Source organism: Somniosus microcephalus, chromosome 17 (genome assembly GCF_052327205.1).
Source record: "Somniosus microcephalus isolate GS21.2 chromosome 17, FLI_Smic_1.0, whole genome shotgun sequence".
NCBI classification, from domain to species: Eukaryota; Metazoa; Chordata; class Chondrichthyes; order Squaliformes; family Somniosidae; genus Somniosus; species Somniosus microcephalus.
In genome coordinates, this window is record NC_141003.1 from 12,885,696 (window position 1) to 12,907,649 (window position 21,954).

Genomic DNA, 21,954 nt, shown 5'->3' on the forward strand with positions numbered 1-21,954 from the left:
AAATATAATCTGACCATCCAGTGTAGGGGCTGGTCTAATTTAGAGCTAAGTGGATTGGAAAACCACAGACCCCAAATGCAGCAGTGTCCGTGCAATATAAAGTGGAGATGACTTAGAAATTCTCAAGCTCCTGGAATGCATTCGAAAGTTCGCCAATCATAACTTAGCTTGGTATAGGAGCACACTGATAAGGAAATATGAGTCAATGCAAACTACTTCCATTCCCACACAGCTTTTTTTAAATCTTGGTGGAGGTAAAGCCCAATGGTGACACTGGGAGTTGTAGATACGGAATTGCAACAGCACCATTTTGGGGCTGTGGTCCCTTAGTGATGCTGTAGCATCCTGAATGACTGATTAGGGTTTGGACTGGTCATCCATTTGGGATGGGGACATAAATAGCATCCTAAGCATCGGAACACTGGGATTAGTAAACCAATAAACCTCGTCAGGTATATCAAAGGGTACCAGGCAAATCATTCTGTTCATCTTAACTCCTTGTCAAAGAACTGTCTGGAAGTTCACCATCTCCCATCTAAGGAAGTACTGGATGCTCAAATTTGGTTGGTGGAACCATCTTGTACCATGTCCAGATTATATTAACATTTACACTACTAACCACCAATTAGAATACATAGAAACCACTGAGTGAATGAGTTAGTCTCTTCTCGCTACAGTCAGGCCATGAAATAATCTTGGTCAACACACTTCGGATACCAAAGCAAAATACTGCAGATGCTGAAAATCTGAAATAAAAACAGAATATGCTGGAAATACTCAGGTCAGGCAGCATCTGTGGAGAAAGTCAACATTTCAGGTCAATAATCATTCATCAGAACTGGAAAATGTTAGAGATGCAATAGGTTTTAAGCATGGCCACCGGGGGCGATGGGGAGGAAAGAACAAAAGGGAAGACAGGAGAGATTAACATAGGAGTAGGCCATTCGGCCCCTCGAGCCTGCTCCGCCATTCAATGAGATCATGGCTGATCATCCAAATTCAGTACCCTGTCCCTGCCTTCTCCCCATATCCCTTGATCCCTTTAGCCTTAAGAAATATATCCAACTCCTTCTTGAATATATTTAATGAATTGGCCTCCACCGCCCTCTGTGGCAGAGAATTCCACAGGTTCACCACTCTCTGGGTGAAGAAATTCCTCATCTGTCCTAAATGGCTTACTAAATGACAAAAAGGGATGATGGTGCAAGGCAAAAGGAAATGGTAATGGGACACAAAACAAAAGATGGGTCTAGGAGGTGTAAAGGGCAATTACAGAATCACTACCAACAGCTGCAGGCTGAAAAAAAATGGGAGTGGTGGTCATAATCTGAAATTGTTGAATTCAATGCAGAGTCTGGAAGGCTGTAAAATGCCTCATCAAGCTTCAGTTGAGCGTCATAGAACAGTGTAGGAGGCCAAGGACAGAGAAGGCATCAAGAGTCAAGTGGAGAATTAAAATGACAGATGACCAGAAGCTCAAGGTTATGTTTGCAGACTGAATGGAGCAATGCGATCAATGAGTTTAGTCTCCCCACTGTAGAGGGGACCGCAGTGTGAGCAGCAAATACAGTATACTAAATTGAAAGTACAAGTCAATTGCTGTTTCACCTGGAAGGAGGCGCACCCTGGACAGTGGAAAAAGGTGAAAGGTCAGGTGTTGCATCTCCTGCACTTCCATGGGAAGGGGAGGTGTGGGAGAGCGATTGAAGAGTGGACCAGGATGTCAGAGGGAACTGTCCCTTTGGAATGCTGAGGGGGGGAGAAACTGTGTGTTTGGTGGTACAATCACGGTGGAGGTGGTGGAAGATAATCTGTTGTACGTGGAGTGGAAGATGAGGAAAGGAGAAAAGAGACTGTTCAATATTAGGATGCTATTGCATGAGTACATAGAATCAAAGAATAGTACAGCACAGAACTAGGCCATTTGACCCAGAGAGTTGTGCCAGCGAGATGTCTGAAAGAGACCTCAATGTCACAATTCCACTAACTTGCAGAAAGAACAGATGCTGTCCTGTTACAGGGACTCTGGTGATGGGCAGAGCTGGATCAAGTACCTGAGGCAACAAAGTGCACTGCTCACAATTTTCTGTGGGATGGACCCTTCAGTCACAGAATATTGAAGATTAACTGTTCAAGTTGGTTAAGTTCATTGTTCTTAGAAGATATTTTGTATAATGCTCAGATGCCATCAGTTCTGTACCTTGGCCTGCATCTGGGTAACATCTTACTGCCTACTACAGCCAATCCTTGTTCAGTGCTGCTGCTCAATTGTTAAGAGTTCATTACTGTTACAACGTAATACCTCCAAGTGATCCAGGTTATTGCTCGAAGATTTTTTTTAATTTTTTTTAACCTGAGTGCTAACCATAGATTTCAGATTAGTGCACACCAAGGCACTGAAACACAGCGTTAAAATATGAAAGCAAAGCTCGAGGTTTAAAAAGGTGTCTTTTTTGGTCCCTGGATAGAAAGCGATCGCTGCGGCTCATTTTCTATAATAACGGCACTCAATTCTGTCAGTTAATATCGACTCATTACAAAGGCAACTCAAGTGCATAACTAACTTCAATGTAATTGATAGTTAACCAATAGGAGAGTCTATGGCAGGGACAGAACAAGAAATCAGGAGGAAAGGTTAGCAAAATGCTAAAGGAATTGAACAGGAAAAGTAGTGAAAACTGTAAATAAGAGACACCCAAGGGACTTTCAGGTTTTTTTTTGGCTAAGTGTCCTTATTTTCAAAATGATCAGTTTGTACAATAAACAGGATGAGCCAATTATCCCAGGATTGGCTGTATTGCCTGCAGAGTTCGCATGCTCGCTCACCTGGGATTGTGCCCAATTCTGGAGCCCTGCCAGCAGGATGGGGATTTCAGTTCATTGGGCTTCCCAGTTCACTGCCGTCCCAGGTCCTTTTCCATTGAGCGAGGGATGCCGTGATCCGCTACATTGGCAAACTGGACAAGGCGAGGTGGTTACTGTAGGGACGGAGCGCCTGGGAGATCCCAGCCAAATTGGGGGGTGGGGGGTTTGAATTAAATGTCATGTAGACCTCTATCTGGGACCCAATTCCCTCCCGGGGGGGGGGGGGGGGGGGGGAGAAAAGAAGGGAGGAGGGGGGGGGAAAAAGAGAGGGGCAGAGAAGAGGAAAGAAAAAAGGAGATGGCAGGGGGCTGTTAGCAGCTAATCAGTCCCCGACTTACTGGTGGAGAGATGGGATGTTGCCCAGCTTTTGTTGAATGTGGATCTCTTTACCCAGCATCCATAGCTGTAGAGATCCCTGGGATAAAGCAGGCATTCAATCCTAGAGCTATAGTTTCTCTTCTGCCATGGATGCTGGATAAAGAACTCCCCATTACACAAAGCATTCCTTTCACCCGCAGCCACCTCGTGTCCCATGTTGTAAACTCTTGTGGTGCATTGAAGGCGGCGAGTACCTGCTTGTACAGGTTTCACTGTATAGTACAATATTAGGACTAAAAATATACTTGTGTGAATTTCAGCAGGTTTTCAACCAAGTGTCTCTACCCATTAGCATTAAAATAAGGCAGAAAAAGTTAGATATATTGACACTTTAATAGTAAATTAACACACCATGTTCAGTACATTATATTCAAAACAAAGTTGACATGTACACATTACAGATTCAAAAACAATGATATTACCAAGCACGTACATCTCAACAAGCAATTCAATAATGCTCAGCAAGAATGACCGATCCCTGGTACATTAAAAAGTGACAAAAAAAGTACAAGAAAAAAGTGTAGTCGAGCCATTGCCAACTCCCCCCCCTCAGTCCAAAGCAAGTTATTTGCACACCCAAGCCATTTCAAGCCTGCATCTGGGACAGCCACAATTATCCATTCAAGGACAGCATGCTGAGTTTACAAAGCACTAGACCCCCTCCTCTGACCCAGTTCAATACTGCATTGAACACAGATGTTGGTTTTAACTGGCTCATGATATTGCTGTTTATACTAGGATAGATTAAGCTGGTAAAAAAATAGCAAAACACTATCCTATGAATTGTGTCCTCAACTTTGACAATAGGAACTTGCTGAAAAATTGCAACTGAAGGTAGTGTACACCCCTTTTTCATATTTTGGTTTAAATGTCAAGGTCTCCATGCAGTGGTAAACTGTGGGAATTGGCAGCAATTACATCCATTTGTCTTATGAAAAGGAATGGCTTCACAAACTGCAAAGAACACAAATCCAACATCTATAGAATACCAAAGCAGCCATCCAATCTGCTCTGATCGATTGAAGGTGAATAAGTTACATGCACAACAGACTTAGAGGATTTTGCAAACTTTGGTAGAGTCCTTAACTGGTAATCAGGAGTAAAACTCTTATTTCCTTTTCAAATTGCAAGGAGATATTCAAATAAGTAAAAAGAATAAAGCACTTTTGGTTTTCTGAGGAAGTGACCACTAAAAAAAAAGTGGTATTTTTTTTCTTCACTGGAGTTTCCCAGATCAGGTAATGCACTCCTGTGCATTCACCAATGTCACTCAAACTAGTCACCAACAGGTGTACAAAAGCAGCCCAGGGCAACTTAGACACTCACTATTTCCACCCCCCCCCCCCTCCGAGGGTGTGCTTGGTTTTGATTGGATACATTTACACCCATCAGTGAGTAACCTCTAGAAAACTTTCTACCCTTGCCTGCCTTGGGAGCTGAAACACATTGTATGACAGTCAAGATTTACATTACTTTTCAGAAAAACTATGGTACAGAAATTTTCACTGCAACTTTTAGGATCTTTTTGTTAACAGGAGACAATGATAGATTGAGGCTTTGTCAAACAGTCCTGCAACCCTAATCTTCCACTGTTGAAGAAATCAGCCAGTTCACAAGTGCAGCATATATTGACCTTTCTGGACAATCACTTTGCTTCTGTTGGATTGATGCATCTAACTCAACTCACCTATAACAAGCTATATTAAAAACAATCTCATGAGGCAGATACAATAATTCTGAAAAATGAGTTGTAAAACCCATCCAGGACAAGTGAAAATTTGTAATTTAATGAACAGTATAAAATATAATGACAAGTATCAACTTTTACATAGCAAGTAAAAATATTGAATGTTTAAAAAAATTCCAAGATAATGATAAAGTTTTATTTTGGCCTTTGCTTTTGAAGTGTTCAAACATTAGTTTCTAAAAGACATTAAACTGAGAATTGTCACTTATTATACAACACAGAAATAAAATAAAAGTCATGTAAACATTGTGTGTATTTCCATCCATGGTGAAGTTGCTGAACTCCTCTTAGAAATAGTATTTGATTCAAGATCAACACTAAAATAATTTATTGCACTAACTCGTGGCTCTTTTGGTAGGTCTTGTGGCGGTCAAGCAGATTCCAAATTTACATCAACCCTGCAGATTGGGCAACTTGAATTTCTCTGCAGGATAGAAGTTGTAATTAACCATCTCATCACTGAATTTCCTCATCTATACAATTCACTGTTCCACCAAATATTGGTGCCAATAAGCTGCAGAAAACACACACTTTAAGGCACTTTTAATGCTGATGTTTCTTGCACGGTTTTCTGAACTCATACCCGAAATTATTCATCCAACACAGGAATAGATCTGTACTAATGTCACCGATGCAATGCACATTCATCCCTGGAACCCATTTTCAACAGGAATGGAAACAATGGCTGTGGGTGCTGCTGCTATAGAGCAGGGACAGTAGTGCACTGAGTTACGGATCAGGACCCACGTGCACGCACACATCGTGTTTTAAGTACAGGAAACTTTGGTTTATCCGGAGGTTGTATGTCTGGAAACTTCGATCCAACGGCAGAAATCAGCAGCTGTTTTGGTTAGGTTTTTTTTCCTTCACCTAGTTTTTTTTTAATTGAACAGCCAGGCTCTGGAAAGCATCTCTGTAGCTTAGCAACAGCTTCAGAGACGCTTCCAAGGTACAGGCAGAGTGTTTACAAGCTGTTGCTAAGCAACAGTGTTTGTTGTCAGATACAGAGATGAAAACCGCCGTATCCTTCAACATTAGCGCCGGTCTATCCGGAAGTTTTGATAGAACGGCAGCAGCTTGGTCCCGTCGGTGCCGGATATCGCGAAGTTTCCTGTAAGTTCAAAATAAACTCCCGATTTTCTCAAATTACCCAGGCGGTGTTCAATTTTACCCCACCGATGTTTTTTTAAAGACTATAAATGAAACCTGAAATCCAAGGTTTTTAAATCGGCAGTAACTGACCAGTAATCCTGATCTGCAACTACCAATGTAATACTAATCAAAATGCTCTTTGTAGATACGGTATCCTATAGACTTAACACATTTATGTTATAGTACAAATGTTTATTCTTCTAGTCACTATTTTGCACTAGATAGCCCAGTCTCTACCCAGCCATCAGCACCATCCTGTAGTGACATAGGAGCAGGAGGAGACCATTCAGCCCTGAGCCTGCTCAGTCATTCAATGAGATCATGGCTGATCTGCAGCCTAACCCCATATACCCACCTTTGGCCCATATTACTGAATACTTTGGTTAACAAAAAGCAATCAATCTCCAATTTAAAATTAACAAATTGATCTGGCATCAATTGCCAGTTGTGGCAGAGAGTTCCAAACTTCTACCACCGTGTGTGTAGAAGCGTTTCCTAATTTCACTCGAGGGATCTGGCTCTAAATTTTAGACTCTGCCCCCTAGTCCTAGAATCCCCAACCAGTAGAAATAGTTTCTCTATCTACCCTACCTATTCCCCTTAATATTTTGAAAACTTCAACCAGATCACCCTTTAACCTTCTAAATTCTAGGGAACACAACCCTAGTTTGTGTAATCTCTCCTCGTAACTTAACCTTTGAATTCCAGGCATCATTCTGGTAAATCTGCGCTGCACTCTCTCCAAGGCCAATATACCCTCCCAAGGTGTGGTGCCCAGAACTGCACTCAGTGCTCCAGGTGCAGTCTAACCAGGGTTTTGTACAGCTGCAGCATAACTTCTACCCCCTTGTACTCTAGTCCTCTAGATATAAAGGCCAGCATCCCACTAGCCTTTGATTATTTTCTGTACTGGTTCGTGACATTTTAATGATCTATGTATCTGGACAACCCCAATCCCCCAAAGTCTCTTTGGACTTCCACTGCTTTTAGCCTTTCACCATTTTAGAAAATACCCTGTTCTATCCTTTAGGTCCAAAGTGGATGACCTCATTTGCCTACATTGAAATCCATTTGCCACAGTTTTGACCACTCACTTAATCTGCTGATATCCCTTTGTAATTTTACACTTACATCTACACTGCCTACAATGCCACCTGTGTGTCAATTGCAAATTTGTATATATGCGTTTCTATGCCATCATCGAAGTCGTTAATACTGTGAATAGTTGAGGCCCCAACACAGATCCCCGTGGAACACCACTGGTCACATCCTGCCAATTACACATACCTGCCCATTATCCCTACTGCGCGTCTCCTGCTGCTCAGCAAATTTCCTAACCAGGTCAATAACTTTCCCTCAATCTGTGGGCTTCTACCTTAGTTAACAGTCGCTTATGTGGGATGTCATCAAATGCTTTCTGGAAGTCCATATAAACAACATCCATAGAGAGACATTCCCCTATCCACTACTTTAGTCACCTCTTCAAAAAAAAATTCAATTGGTTTGTCAGGTATGACCAACCTTTCACAAATCCCTGCTGGCTCTTGCTGATCAACTAAAAATTTGCAAGGTGTTCAGTCACCCTATCCTTAATTATAGACTCTAGCAAGTTCCTGACAACAGATGTTAGGCTAACTGGTCTATAATTCCCTGGTTTCCCCTCTCCATTTTTAAATAGTGCAATTTTCTAATCTAAAGTAACAGTTCCTAATCAAAAATAAATACTTTAGCAAAACATGTAAAACACATTTCCTTTGCCAATGAATACCTTTAACCAGCAGTCAATACACTGACTGTGATAGTCATGAAGACATGGCAAGATTCTCAACTTTTCTCCTGGCAAGTAATCGGTGACGCAGATATGACACCTGATGAGATTAGAATAGAGCAGTTTGAGTGCAAGACAACATGCATTAGTAAAACAATTGTTAATTTAAGAAAAATTGCACTTACAGGAAACTGTGTGCTATCCGGCACCGAGCTGTTGCCGTTCCCTCAGAACTGCCGGACAAACCAGCGCTAATGTTCAAACATATGGAGATTTTGAGCTCCGTATCTAGCAACAAACCCTGTTGCTTAGCAACAGCTTCTAAACAGTCAGCTGTACCTTGCAAGTGGCTCTGTAGCTTAACAACAGAGAGACCTTGCAGAGCTTGACTGTTGAGAAAAAAACAAAAAGGAAAAAAACCTAACGAAACAGCTCCTGATTTTTGCCGGTGGCTCGAGCATTCCGGACAGTTAATCTCCGGATAATCCAAAGTTTCCTGTATATCCTTTCACATCAGAACACATACAACTAATTACTCTGAAGTATAATTATTTATGCAGGGCAGCCATCTACCCAACAGAATATCCCACAAACAAATTAGGTGAACAACCAATGAAATTGTTGGATGTTGGAGGAACAATTGACACCACAAAAAGGAAACCCCTTAAAATAACGCTATGTAAATTTAAGTTTATTTGATGACTTAGGATTTGGAAGTGTTCACTGATTTAATGCAGGGAAATGCAGCTGCCAATTTGCACAGAGCAAGATCCCACAAAGAGATAAATGATCTGAGTGTTTAAACAATGTTGATTGAAGGATAAATGTTGGCCAGAACACAGAACTCCCCTGCGTCTCTTCAAATAGTGCCATGGGATCTTTTACATACACTTGAAAGGGCAGATGGGGTCTGTTTGAAAATTGCATCCAAAAGATGGCATCTGACAGTACAGAACTCAGTACCAAGTGTCAGCCTAGATTATGTGCTCAAGTCTCTAGAGTGGGGCTTGAAACCATGACCTTCTGTGACTAGTACTATCAACTGCACCATTGGGATCTTTAACATCCACCCGAGACACTGGAACAGGCAAATAAGCCCCAAGTTTAACATCTCGTTTGAAGGACAGCATCTTCCTCAGAAGGCATGTGCCCAGGCTGGGAAAAGTGACAGATCAAAGTGACAGCAGTGGGAGATACTTGGATGAGTATGGTACAGGTTAAATACATTCCACTAAGAATAAGAGGGGCATGATTTTTTTATTTATTTTTTATTTAAATAAATGAGGGAGGATATAGGCAGGGAAGAAAAAGTACAAAAAGACCAAATATGAAAGACAATTGGTGGTCAAATGAAAACTGGAAAGATTAAGCACAAAACAGGTGTGGAACCATTTAGAGACTAAGGAAGCCATCTTGCATGAAAGTTAAGGAATGGCAAATGTGTTCAGTAAAAATTTCTACCTCAGTTTTTAGAGAAAGATGAAAGTGGGATTGTAAGAGAACCTGAAGAGGGAGTCATTATGGGAGATACAGTCAAGATTTTTTTTTTTTTTTTTTTTTTTTTTAATAAATAGTGTAAATGGGACAAAGTAGAGACATCCCAAATATGATGCATCCTACATTAATTAATTGTGGTCAGGAAGAAAACAGTGGAAACACCAACTATATTTTTCCAAAAAATCATCAGAAACAGGAAGTGCCCCAAAACAACAGTGGCTACAAATTTAAGCAAGGGAAAGTATAAATCACAAGATCAGTCAGTTAGTTTTACCTCTGTTATAGGTAAACTTCTAGAATCCATAAAACAAATGAAATGATCAAACACTCAAGGCATAGGCTAATCTGGGACAGTGTGGATTTGTAAAGGGCCAGCTATGCTTGACTAATTTTATTGAATTCTTGGCAAATTAAATGCAACTGTTTATATATCTAGGCACATTAAGTACAGATTGGTGAATAAATTATATATAATTTGTTCCTGGATGTGCACCGTCACCTTAGTGGTTTTTCTTAAGACTCCCTTAGAGGGCATCAAGAGTCAGCCATTTAATGTGGAACCGGAGTCATGTGCTTAGCTTATATTGGTGCTTCTTTCATGGCTGATGCACCTCTGCAAAGTGTGTGCCTTGTCCAAGCTTAATTGAGAGGTGGGTAAATGACTATTTAGTCCCAGTAACATGGGTATCAACACCATTCATTTCATTCAGCAGGTCAAAAGCCTGGCAGGGTAAACCAGATGCATGCCACCTGCTGCCATCCACACTTCTCTTCCACCTAGTTTGTTTCCCTTCCAAATTGCAAGGTTTGACAACTAATTCACCAAAAACAATTTTTTTCTTCCAATTCTATGTCCCAGTATAACCCAGAAGTTAGAGTAAGAAAAATCCACAGGTTTTACTTACTGTGTCTTTCCTGCAGCATGTTTCAGATCAAATAACTTGGTGGGTAAACAGTTAATGTCAGCACTGCTGAGTTTATTCTGTGCTACAGCTGAACCCCGGCTTTCTTCAAAAGCCAAGAGATCCTGGGTAAGAGAAAAGGCAGTTTTTCCCTAAAGGCAGCTATTCAAATTGGGGGAAAAAAACTTACAGGTTCAAGAAAAGTATTTTATTCAACCATGCTGGAAGCCCCGTTCTTAGTGTTTTTGATATAGAAATTAGCAACACCAGCATCAATAATTCAGTATTTCACACCAACAGTGCAATAGAGAAAATGAATCTACTCACCTCATAGTCATTACCATCATTTACACCTTCGTCTAAATATATGGAGGTAGCCCAGTGCCGGCTGGGTCTTCTGGTTCTCCTACGTCTTCTGCCTAAACATAAGACAATTAAATAGCATTTAATTGACTGGATTGAAAAGGGACAATTTCATCATGGTAATTTAGAAAAAAAACTAGATACCTAAAAAAAGTTTTTGCTTCTGCATAATTTTGGCCATGTTAAGCCAACAGGTTTTGTTCAGGTTCAGGGATGTACAATGCCCTGGACAGACCACACCTTGACTATTATGTCTGGCCCAGGTCACCAGGACAGCAAGTGACCGAGGCAGTCCAGAGAAAAGAGCTGCCAGGCTGATCCCTAGTGTCAGTTATGAGGGAGACTTTGGGCGGTTCAGCCTTAAAATGCAATTTATTAGAGGGGCAAGATTGTTAAGGGTATAGAACACAAGGCATGGAAATTGCAGTTGGAGACATGCAGCCAGTGTATGTCTCTGAACCGAAATTACAAACTTACCTGGTGTCTCTGGAGCTTCGGGATCATGTGGGCCCCGGCCAATCAAAAGATGCTTATGGAGATTCCATTTATGTACAGAATCCCTATAAGCATAATAGAAATCACCTAAAAATTTCACACCACTTAAATAAAAATAAATGATCACATGTTCAAAATTAAAGACCGTTTAAACATTTAAAATAAAAATTGAATTTGAAAATTAATTTAAATAGGACAAAATTTACCTAAACTAATTTTAAATGTGCATGTTTAAAAATCAAAATTTTTTTTTTTTTTTAAATACCCATACGCCAGCTTTCACCAGGTGCAAGGGTTGTGGGCAGCAGTTGGGTAAATAGCCCAACTCTGTGCCAGCAAAGTGAATTTGTAGTAGATGTGGTGGATCTGGCCAAGCGAAACTTGATGGAACCCAAGTTCCAGGTTTTTGTGCATGAATGATGCATGCGGAGACCCTGAACTTGCAGGGCCATTCTGAAGGCTTCAGACAGCGTATGCCGTCGGAAGCACAGTAAAATCCGGGCCATAGAATATCACAAATTCAAAACAGGAAGTAGAACAAGGGGAGAGGAATTTTAATGTTTTTTTAAATTACACTTTAAAACACTGCCCGATGGCAGATGGTGTATTCAGCAATATGCAAATGAGCAAGTGGAAACAAGGGGGGGGAAAAAACACCTCAAAATGGGCACCAGTTTCGCCCAAAGCAGATCCTTTAGGGTGCAAACCCAACCCAATTTCAAGGCAATCAATAAATGAATGTTGGAACAGGTTATTCACTGGGTGGTTTTGGGGAAGAATATGCTGCCCCAACAGCATTGACCACAAACTGGATTGGTGTTTGCTAGTGAAGAACGTTGCCTCAACAGGCAGCTGCCCACATTTGAATCAGACTTTCACACAGTGCAGATGGGAGCCATTCAACCCATCACACTTGTGGCAACTCGGCTATTCACTTAGTCCCAATCCCATCCCCCCCATACTCGTGTTTATCCACTTAAAAACTAATTATGGATCCGGCTCCCACCACTGTTTCTGGTAAGGGCATTCCATATTTCAACAACCTTGTGCATCAAAAATAACTTTAGGATTAATTCTTTAAAATTAACCAATTTATTGGGATCATGCAGTGGCCACTTGTATTACATTCAATTGGGCCCAGTCCCCTGGGTGACTTACAGATCTCAAACTTGTTGAAAATCTGGTGCAAATATTGCCACATTACAGGGGATCTTCTCCCCTCCCCCATGTCAGAGCATGTACCCAAAGGAAAATAGTAGGGAATTAAAAAAAAAAACACATCTCCAATAGAAATAACAGTAAGCCAACCACCAAAGGAACAGCAATCCGAATTTGTGGACACCAGTTTGAAAACCTCTGCTCCAGACAGGAGACTGCAAGAATAAATTCTGACAAAAAAGTAAAACCCAATCTTTTACCACCAAGTGCAGTGCTGGAGAATGGATCCACCATCTACTTCAAGTGATTATAGCGATAAAATGCCAGATATAAGCCTATATTCATTTACTAATTCGAGTAGAAGCTTGCATGAAAATGTGCAAGATTTTTAACACTTTATTCCTGCCTATTTTCAGAAATGCCCAAGATTCTAGCAGAAGCTAGGAACACCAAAGTAGGTTAAAAGCGCATTATGTGCTGTACTACAGGAAACAGATATCCGGCACCGACGTGTTGCCGATCTATCAAAACTGCCGGACATACAAAGTGAATGTTGAAGCATACGGAGGTTTTCATCTCCGTATCCGACAACAAACACTGTTGCTTAGCAACAGCTTCGAAAGAGGCAGCTGCAAGCATCTCTAGCTGAAGCTGTTGCTATAGTTACAGACCTTGCAGTGCCTGACTGGGGAAAAAAAAACAAAACGGTCCTGATTTTTGCCGTTAGATCGAATATTCCGGACATACAACCTCCGGATAAACCAAAGTTTCTTGTATACTCAATAGTTTTACTTCCATAGAAACAGGAATAGGCATTCAGCCCCTTGAGCTGGTCTGCCATTCATTTTGATCATGGCTGATCTGTACTACAACTCCAGTTACCTGCCTTTGATCCGAATCCCTTGATGCCCTCACCCAACAAGTATCATTCTCGGTCTTGAAATTTTCAAATGACCCAGCAACCACAGCTAATTTTAAGATTGTGCCCCCAGTTCTGTATTCCCCACTGAAGGAAATAGGGTACATAAAGCAAAGACAAAACTATCAAATCAGTTTATTATTTAAGCGCCGATTAGATCGCCCTCAACTTTCTAAACAAGGTAATACAAGCCACGATAATGCAACCAGTCTTCATAAATGTAACCCTTTAAGATCTGATGAATCCAGATTCCACACTACCACCCCAGCTAGTATATCCTTCCCGAGTTGCCGTGCCCAAAACTGAACGCAGTACTGCAGATGGGGCCCTCTGAGATAAAGGCCAATATTCCATTTTCCTTTTTGTACTGGTGCACTAGCTTTTATTGATTGGTGTACAGGAAACACTCAATTTACCAGCACCTAAATAACTGGAAATCTGTTAACCAGCAAAATTCAGGAGTAGGTTCAGGTAAGTTTTACTTCATATTAGAGGCCGTTCCTGGATCTGTGGCCATGTAACCGGGGTTCCTGCACCTGTTGCTAAGCAACAGGGAAGCCTGTATATGTTGCTGTGTACAGGACTCTCGTACCTTTTACTATACCTCTGTAATCCGGACTTTGATAAACCGGCATCACGCCGGTCCCGGATAAAAAAGTTTCCTGTACAGGGACACCCAAATCCCTTTGCTCCTCCTCCAGTTTCTAATCTCACTTAATATTCAGATGTGTCTTTCTTGAATCCAAAAAAATACGACTTGCACTTCTCCACATTGAACTGCATCTCCAGTTTCGCCCACTCACTTAATCCATTTATGTTCTTGCAATCCCCTGCCTCTACACAACTTGATGTGTCTCCTGACACTAATCTGCAAACTTTGATACAAAACTCCCTATTCCTTCATCCAAGTCATTAATATGGTGAAAAGCTGAAGTCAGTGCAGATCCCTGGAGAACAGTGCAGAGTACATGCTCTCTATCCACACTCTGGCTCCTACCTCCCAACCAATCACCAACCTGTCAAGAGGTTATTCTGTGCTTTTATTTTTTGCTAATCTTATGCCTTCTGGAAGTCCATATAGACACTCCCTTATCCACCATGTTAGTAATCTCAGAACAATTCAACTAGATTAGTCAGACATCATAAAGCCATGCCGACTCTGATCAGCTCATACTTGTCCAAGTGCCCAACCAATGTCTGAGATTCCAGTAACTTCCGGTGGTAAACCACTGTTTGTATTCCTGTTTGTATTCCACTGTGTACATGCCTGGACATGCCTCGGCTGACTCCTCCCACAGGTCCTAGTATAAAGGTGACTGCTCCCCAGCCCTTTGTATCCTGGACCGGTCGACCACGCGAGGCAGACCTCCATTCTGTTGTTAATAAAAGCCTTTAGTTACTCTTCTAACTCTCAGTCTTTTATGAGTAATTGATAGCGCATCACTTCCCTCCCTTCTTAAATAGCGACTTGATATTTTCCAATACAACAGGCACAATTCTTGAATCTAGGGGGCTGTGGAGAATTATGACCAATGCAATTGCCTCACCTATTTCTTTTAATACCCTGGGATGGAAACCATCAGGTCATGGCGATTTGGTCAAGTCCCATTATTTTCTATTAGATTTAATGTTTTTAAAAAAAAGATATGTACAACAATAACCATCAGTACACAAACAATTCTTACCATCTGTTACATCAAAAAATCTTTGTAGATCATGAACAGGATCGAATTCTTCTGGACTCAACATGCCATTTCTGCGCTGATACTCATGACATCCAGGCTTCCCACAGTACCCAATGTCTGAAGCAGCTAATAAAGCCTCATACTCTCCACAACCAGGCAATCCACAAAATTCAGGGAAAGAGTTTTCCCTCGTCTGTAGAGAATACAAAGAAGCACTTTTAGTTACCGCATTTATAGTTTCACTGATGAGAAAAGGCTATCCTTGCCTTCCCCTGTGGAAAATTCAGTTAAAGATTCCGCTTGCTCAATGTTGGGTAATGGCCAACATCACATGTACACAGCAGTCAGGTCACGTGCAGGCCGCTCAGCCGCTTGTACATTGCAGATACTGCACATGCGCAAACATTTGAATGGGCTGCGCATTGGGGAGGCAGTGCAGATTACAGGGGTCATTGATGGCCTTCATTTAGCACCCCAAATAACAGAGTGGGCAATCGAGGGGGTATGTGTTTTTTGGGACTAGTTAAGCTGCAGAGTTTGTTCCTATTCAACTCAAGAGCAACTCCTTTTCCATCCTCACCCTCCAAGTTAGTCCAGTACTCCACACTAAGTTGACCACCTAAAAAGGACTGGTCCCAAGTGGTTGACTTAGTAGGTATAGCCCATTCGTGCACACTAGAATCAGCTGTAGTTTGAACATGGTGTGCAAATAAAGACACTGTACTCAAGTCCATAATCTCAGTATCTGGGCAAGTAAATAAGATCTAAATTTCTACACAATTGCCCTCAACTTTCACCCATTACATCAGAGAGCCACACTACAAGAGTTGCTGTGCTCTATGATCAGAAGATAAGGAAAGTGTCTGATATTGGAAAGATTTCTGCCGAGATTCAATTCTAAATACGGTTTTGACCTGCAGTAGAAATCGTTCCAAGGCCATAAAAAGTTATGGGTTAGGATCAGTAGTGGCACGCCAGGAAGATTGGCTGGCTCCCCAGTTCAAAAAGGCAAAGCTTGGACAATTAAGTTTGAATTAGACTTTGCTCTACTGCACACTGAATCAGACAGTATAAATAAGCTGAACAAAAAAGTGTGTGCACAGTCCACCTTTGAAAAGGGTGTGGAGAAGAAGTACATAGAAGAGCAACAAGAGGGATTCTGGAACTTGGGGCTCAATAACTACACACTATTCTAAAGAGACAAATATGGAGATATCATTCAAAAAGCTACATTTAAACAGTTTACATTGCATGGTTTCAAATATGGAAAATATGAACACTCGCTTAATGAAGGGGCTCCCCCAAGGGTCAGTAGTAAGTGCTTAATGTGGTACTTGGCCAAAGTAGTTGTGGGTAAAATTCCTGCTTTGTAGATTAGCATAGCCTACATGCTAATTCAAAGCAGTTTTGCACACAAAAGAAATCTAGATTATAGTCATTTGAATTATGCAATATAAACACAGCAAAGCAAGAATTTAAAATAAAAATCTGAATGATCGATAAAACTACCAGGGAAGGACAGGCTTGATGGACCAGCTGGTGTTCAGTCACATTGCTTGTCCGACATTCAGTACTGGATGAGCAGAAATTTCCTCCAACTAAATATTGGGAAGATCCAAGCCGTTGTCCTCAGTCCCCACCACAAATACCATTCCCAAGCCACCGACTGCATACTTCACCGACAACGGTGAGGCTAAACCAGACTGTTGGCAACCTTGTTGTATTTGACCAAGAGATGAGCTTCCTGCCACATGTCTGCTTATCACCAAGAGTGCCTACTTCCACCTCCAAAATCACCCGACTCCACCCCAGCTCCACTCATCTGCTGCTGAAATGTTCATCCAGGCCTTTGTTACCTCGAGACTTGACTATTCCAACGCTCTCCTGGCCGGCCTTCCATCTTCCACCCTCCATAAACTTCAGCTCATCCAAAACTCTGCTGCATGTATCCTAACTCGCACCAAGTCTCGTTCACCCATCACCCCCGTGCTCACTTACCTACACTAGCGCCCGGTTAAGCGACTTTAAAATTCGCAATTTAAAAATTCTCCTGGTTTTCAAATCCCTCCATGGCCTCACCCCTCCCCATCGCTAATCTCCGCCAGCCCTACAACCCTCAGATCTCTGCACTCCTCCAATTCTGGCCTCTTGAGCATCAGATGTTAATCACTCCACCATTGGCAGCCATGCCTTCAGCTGCCTAGGCCCCAAGCTCTGGAATTCCCTCCCTAAACCCCTCTGCCTCCCTTTCTTCAAGATGCTCCTTAAAACCTTCCCAATATCACTGTGGCTCAGTCAAATTTTGTTTGATTACACTCCTGTGAAGCACCTTTGGACATTTTACTATTTTAAAGACACTATATAAATGCAAGTAGTCATTTTTTTCCCTCCCCTCCATATGATTGTAACTTGAGAGTAGACTGTAACTAGTTAGGATTGGCAGCATTAAAAGGAGTTGCAACAGGTCGCACCATCCCTCACCTGTGGACCAGTTGGGGTATTGGGACGGGGAGGGGGGGGGGGGGGGGGGAAGAAGAAATGATGTGTAGATACTGCTCGTCAGCATCTACGGATATTTGGTACCAAATAGTTATGGAATCATAATCCAACACTAACTACCTGCAGGATGGGTGGGGTCATTTATTAAAAACTCAACCTAGATTAAAGACACGAAGGCGGCGGCATTCTACTTACTGCATGGGATTGTCTTGTAGTCTCAGGAGATTGTTGCTGAACTTCCTTGTCAAACTGTGCCTGCAAAAATACAGCATTTAGTTGTTTAACTGTAGACATTAAAAGCAAAGAGCAATAGAACAAAGCAATGAGGATAGCAGCAAACTTCAGGAGGACAGGCAGACTACTGGAAACCATTAAGGAAGTGGACAGGGCACTTCGAGAATCAGAATATGATTAGGCAGAATCAACAGTTTTATTAAAGGGAAATAGTGTTTGACAAATCAGTTTTGAGGATGTAAGTAGCAGGGTAGATAAAGGGGAACCAGTGGAAGTAGTGTATTTGGATTTTCATAAAAAAAGGTTGTTACACAAGATGAGGGCTCATGGGGTTGAGGGTAATATCAGCATGGACGGAGGATTGGTTAAAGGACAGAAAACAGTAGGGATAAATGGGTCATTTTCCAGTTGGCAGGCTATTAATGGGGTGCCACAAGGATCAGTGCTTGGGCCTCAGCTATTTACAATCTATATTAATGATTCAGATGAAGGGACCGAATGTAATGTGTCCAAGTTTGCCGACGATACAAAGCAAGGTGGGAAAGTAAGCTGTGAGGAGGACCAAGGCTGCAAAAGGGATATAGACAGGTTAAATGAGTGGGCAAGAAGGTGGTAGATTAAGTATAATGTGGGGAAATGCAAGGTTATTCACTATGGTAGAAATAGAAAAGCAGAATATTTTTTTAAATTGAGAAACTATTAAAATGTTGGTATTGAAAGATTTAGGTGTCCTTGTACAGAAAACAAAGTTAACATGCAGGTACAGCAAGCAATTCGGATAGCAAATGGTATGTTGGCCTTTATTGTAAGGGGGTTGGAGTATAAGAACGTAAGAAATAGGAGCAGGAGTAGGCCAATCGGCCCCTCGAGCCTGCTCCACCATTCAATAAGATCATGGCTGATCTGATCCTAACCTCAAATCTACTATCACTCTACATCCCTCCCGAACCCATGTGATCTCCTGGGAGAGGCAAAAAACCAGATAAAAAACCCAATGGCCAATTTGGGAGAAGAAAAAAAAATCTGGGAAATTCCTCTCCGACCCATCTAGGCGATCGAAACTCGTCCAGGAGCTCACTGTCCCTATATTTTCTACAGTACTTACCTTCTGTAAAAGGTGATCTCCACCCCAGCCAGGAACAGAACCATCTCCTGAAATCTAACATAATTAGAACACAAGTAGTAGGAGCAGAACCAGGCTACACACCCACAGGGCCATGACCGTTCCGAACATAGACTCATGTCCAATTTCCTGCCCGCTCCCCGTAACCCCCAATTCCCTTTACTTCTAAGAAACTGTCTATTTGTTTTAAATTTATTTAGTGATGTAGCTTCCACAGCTTTGAGTAAGGAAGTCTTGCTGCAATTAGATAGGGTTTTGGTGAGACCACACCTGGAGTACTGTGTAGTTTTGGTCTCTGTACCAAAGGAAGTATGTACTTAGTTTAGAGGGAATGCAACGAAGATTCACTAGATCGATTCCTGGGATGAGAGGATTGTCCTATGATGAGAGATTGAGTAGAATGGGCCTATACCCGCTGGAGTTTAGATGAATGAATGAATGAGAGGTGATCTCATTGCAACATACAAGATTCTGAGGGGGATTGACAGGGTGGATGCAGAGAGGTTGTTTCCCCTGGCTGGAGGGTCTAGAACTAGGGGGCATAGTCTCAGGATAAGGGGTCGGCCATTTAAGACTGAGATGGAGGAGGAATTTCTTCACTAAGGGTTGTGAATCCTTGGAATTCTCTGCCCCAGAGGGCTGTGGATGCTCATTTGAGTATATTCAAGGCTGAGATATAGATTTTTGGACTCCAAGGGTTATGGGGAAATCAGGCGGTAAAGTTGAGCAGAGGTCGAAGATCAGCATTGATTGTATTGAATGGCAGAGCAGGCTTGAAGGGCCTACTCCCATTATGTTTATTGCAACTGAATAAATTAATGCTATTAAATGGATTTCTAAGATTTTACTGGAGATTATATTTTGCAATTTTCATTTTCTGACAAAACCATCAGTGGGCTGATACTGTAGGAGTAAGACATATTAATCTTTTAGTTATGAAAGTGAAAAGAAAAAGGCTGGTCCTTAGTTCTAATTAGTGGAGGTGGTGTGGAGATGCCGGTGTTGGACTGGGGAGGACAAATGTAAGAAGTCACACGACACCAGGTTATAGTCCAACAGCTTTATTTGAAATCACAAGCTTTCGGAGCGCTGCTCCTTCTTCAGGTGAAGTGGAGAAATGCATAAAGACACAGCTTATATAGTCAGAGAATCATGTCAGATGTTTACAGGTAACCTTTCCAACTGCCATTTATCACACCTCGGCAGAGAGATAATCACAGCAGTCAAAGGTGTGAATGGTGTCCAAACAGGTCAGTCAGGGAAACATTACATCAAAGAACAATGAGGTGGGGTCACAAGGGGTCAAATATTGCAGATGCTGGGGTCTGTATGAAAAACAAAAAAAAAAGACAAAAAACATTTTTTTTGGCTGGAAATCACAGCAGGTCCGGCTGCATCTGTGTAGAGAGAACAAGCCAATGTCGACTCGAGTCTGGATGACCCTGCATCAGGTGGGGTTACATGTAGCGTGACATGAACCCAAGATCTCGGTTAAGGCCGTCCTCATGGGTGCGGAACTTGGCTATCAGTTTCTGCTCGACGATTTTGCGTTGTCGTGTGTCTCGAAGGCCACCTTGGAGAATGCTTACCTGAAGATCGGAGGCTGAATGTCCTTGACTGCTGAAGTGTTCCCCGACTGGGAGGGAACACTCCTGCCTGGTGATTGTTGCGCGGTGTCCATTCATCCGTTGTCGCAGTGTCTGCATGGTCTCGCCGATGTACCATGCTCCGGGGCATCCTTTCCTGCAATGTATGAGGTAGACAACGTTGGCCGGAGCATGGTACATCGGCGAGACCATGCAGACACTGCGACAACGGATGAATGGACACCGCGCAACAATCACCAGGCAGGAGTGTTCCCTCCCAGTCGGGGAACACTTCAGCAGTCAAGGACATTCAGCCTCCGATCTTCGGGTAAGCATTCTCCAAGGTGGCCTTCGAGACACACGACAATGCAAAATCGTCGAGCAGAAACTGATAGCCAAGTTCCGCACCCATGAGGACGGCCTTAACCGAGATCTTGGGTTCATGTCACGCTACTTGTAACCCCACCTGATGCAGGGTCATCCAGACTCGAGTCGACATTGGCTTGTTCTCTCTACACAGATGCAGCCGGACCTGCTGTGATTTCCAGCCAAAAAAAATGTTTTTTGTCTTTTTTTTTTGTTTTTCATACAGACCCCAGCATCTGCAATATTTGACCCCTTGTGACCCCACCTCATTGTTCTTTGATGTAATGTTTCCCTGACTGACCTGTTTGGACACCATTCACACCTTTGACTGCTGTGATTATCTCTCTGCCGAGGTGTGATAAATGGCAGTTGGAAAGGTTACCTGTAAACATCTGACATGATTCTCTGACTATATAAGCTGTGTCTTTATGCATTTCTCCACTTCACCTGAAGAAGGAGCAGCGCTCCGAAAGCTTGTGATTTCAAATAAAGCTGTTGGACTATAACCTGGTGTCGTGTCACTAATTAGTGGAGGTCATCCAAGGATGTATGGCCTGAAAGGACCAGGGAGGTTGAAGACAACCAGGCAGCCTCAAGACAAGAACAACCGACATGTACAAAGTGAGACAATGATGTAATTATTCTGTTTACCATCATGAAGTAAAACTCATGACAAAAACTGATCTGTACATAAAACAATCCCAGCCATGCACAATGCAACACTGAAGTCTACTAAACTCTACCTTACAAGAGTCATGATAGCAAGTATACAACAGATTACGCTTTTCAGAGAGAGACCTACAAACACAATTTCAGAAGTAGCTGTGTTCCAGCAAGTAGCTATTACATATTGATGTACCTGAAGGTGTCTGGCCAAGGCCTCATCCTCTTCAAATTGTGCGAAACGAACATATGCATCAGATGAGTCATCATCATCCTCCACAATTATTGGTGACTCCCAGTTCCATTGCTCTCTGGAGGGTGCTTTAAATAAAAATCAATCAGCACAGGTGGAAATACAAATATCATGGGCATCAATAGCTGCAGTTTCATATCAAATCCCATCCTACAAGATAGGAGGCATTAGAAATAGACAGAATTACAACAGTCAGCCAAGTTAAATCTAATTATTAATGTTTTGTGGGTGCAGTGCTGTAGTCCTTTTAATCAATCTGATCAGTCAGTCATTTGATTTTGTGGTTCAATTAAATTCTCCC

The 21,954-nt window shown here is 42.1% G+C and overlaps 1 protein-coding gene across 2 annotated transcripts in view; it reads right to left on the reverse strand.

Annotated features, from left to right (window-relative positions):
* Positions 1 to 3,557: 3,557 nt before the first annotated feature.
* Positions 3,558 to 21,954, reverse strand: part of LOC147105506 (uncharacterized) — a 48,199-nt gene continuing 29,802 nt past the window's right edge. For both annotated transcript variants that reach the window (XM_086009925.1, XM_086009924.1), the window contains 7 exons: positions 21,597 to 21,721; positions 17,624 to 17,683; positions 14,930 to 15,122; positions 10,637 to 10,728; positions 10,313 to 10,434; positions 7,911 to 8,010; positions 3,558 to 5,414 (listed from right to left, as the gene is read on the reverse strand). In XM_086009925.1, the coding sequence (XP_085866051.1) occupies positions 5,361 to 5,414; positions 7,911 to 8,010; positions 10,313 to 10,434; positions 10,637 to 10,728; positions 14,930 to 15,122; positions 17,624 to 17,683; positions 21,597 to 21,721 (746 nt within the window). In that variant the 3' untranslated portion in view covers positions 3,558 to 5,360. The remainder of the gene's footprint in view (positions 5,415 to 7,910; positions 8,011 to 10,312; positions 10,435 to 10,636; positions 10,729 to 14,929; positions 15,123 to 17,623; positions 17,684 to 21,596; positions 21,722 to 21,954) is intronic.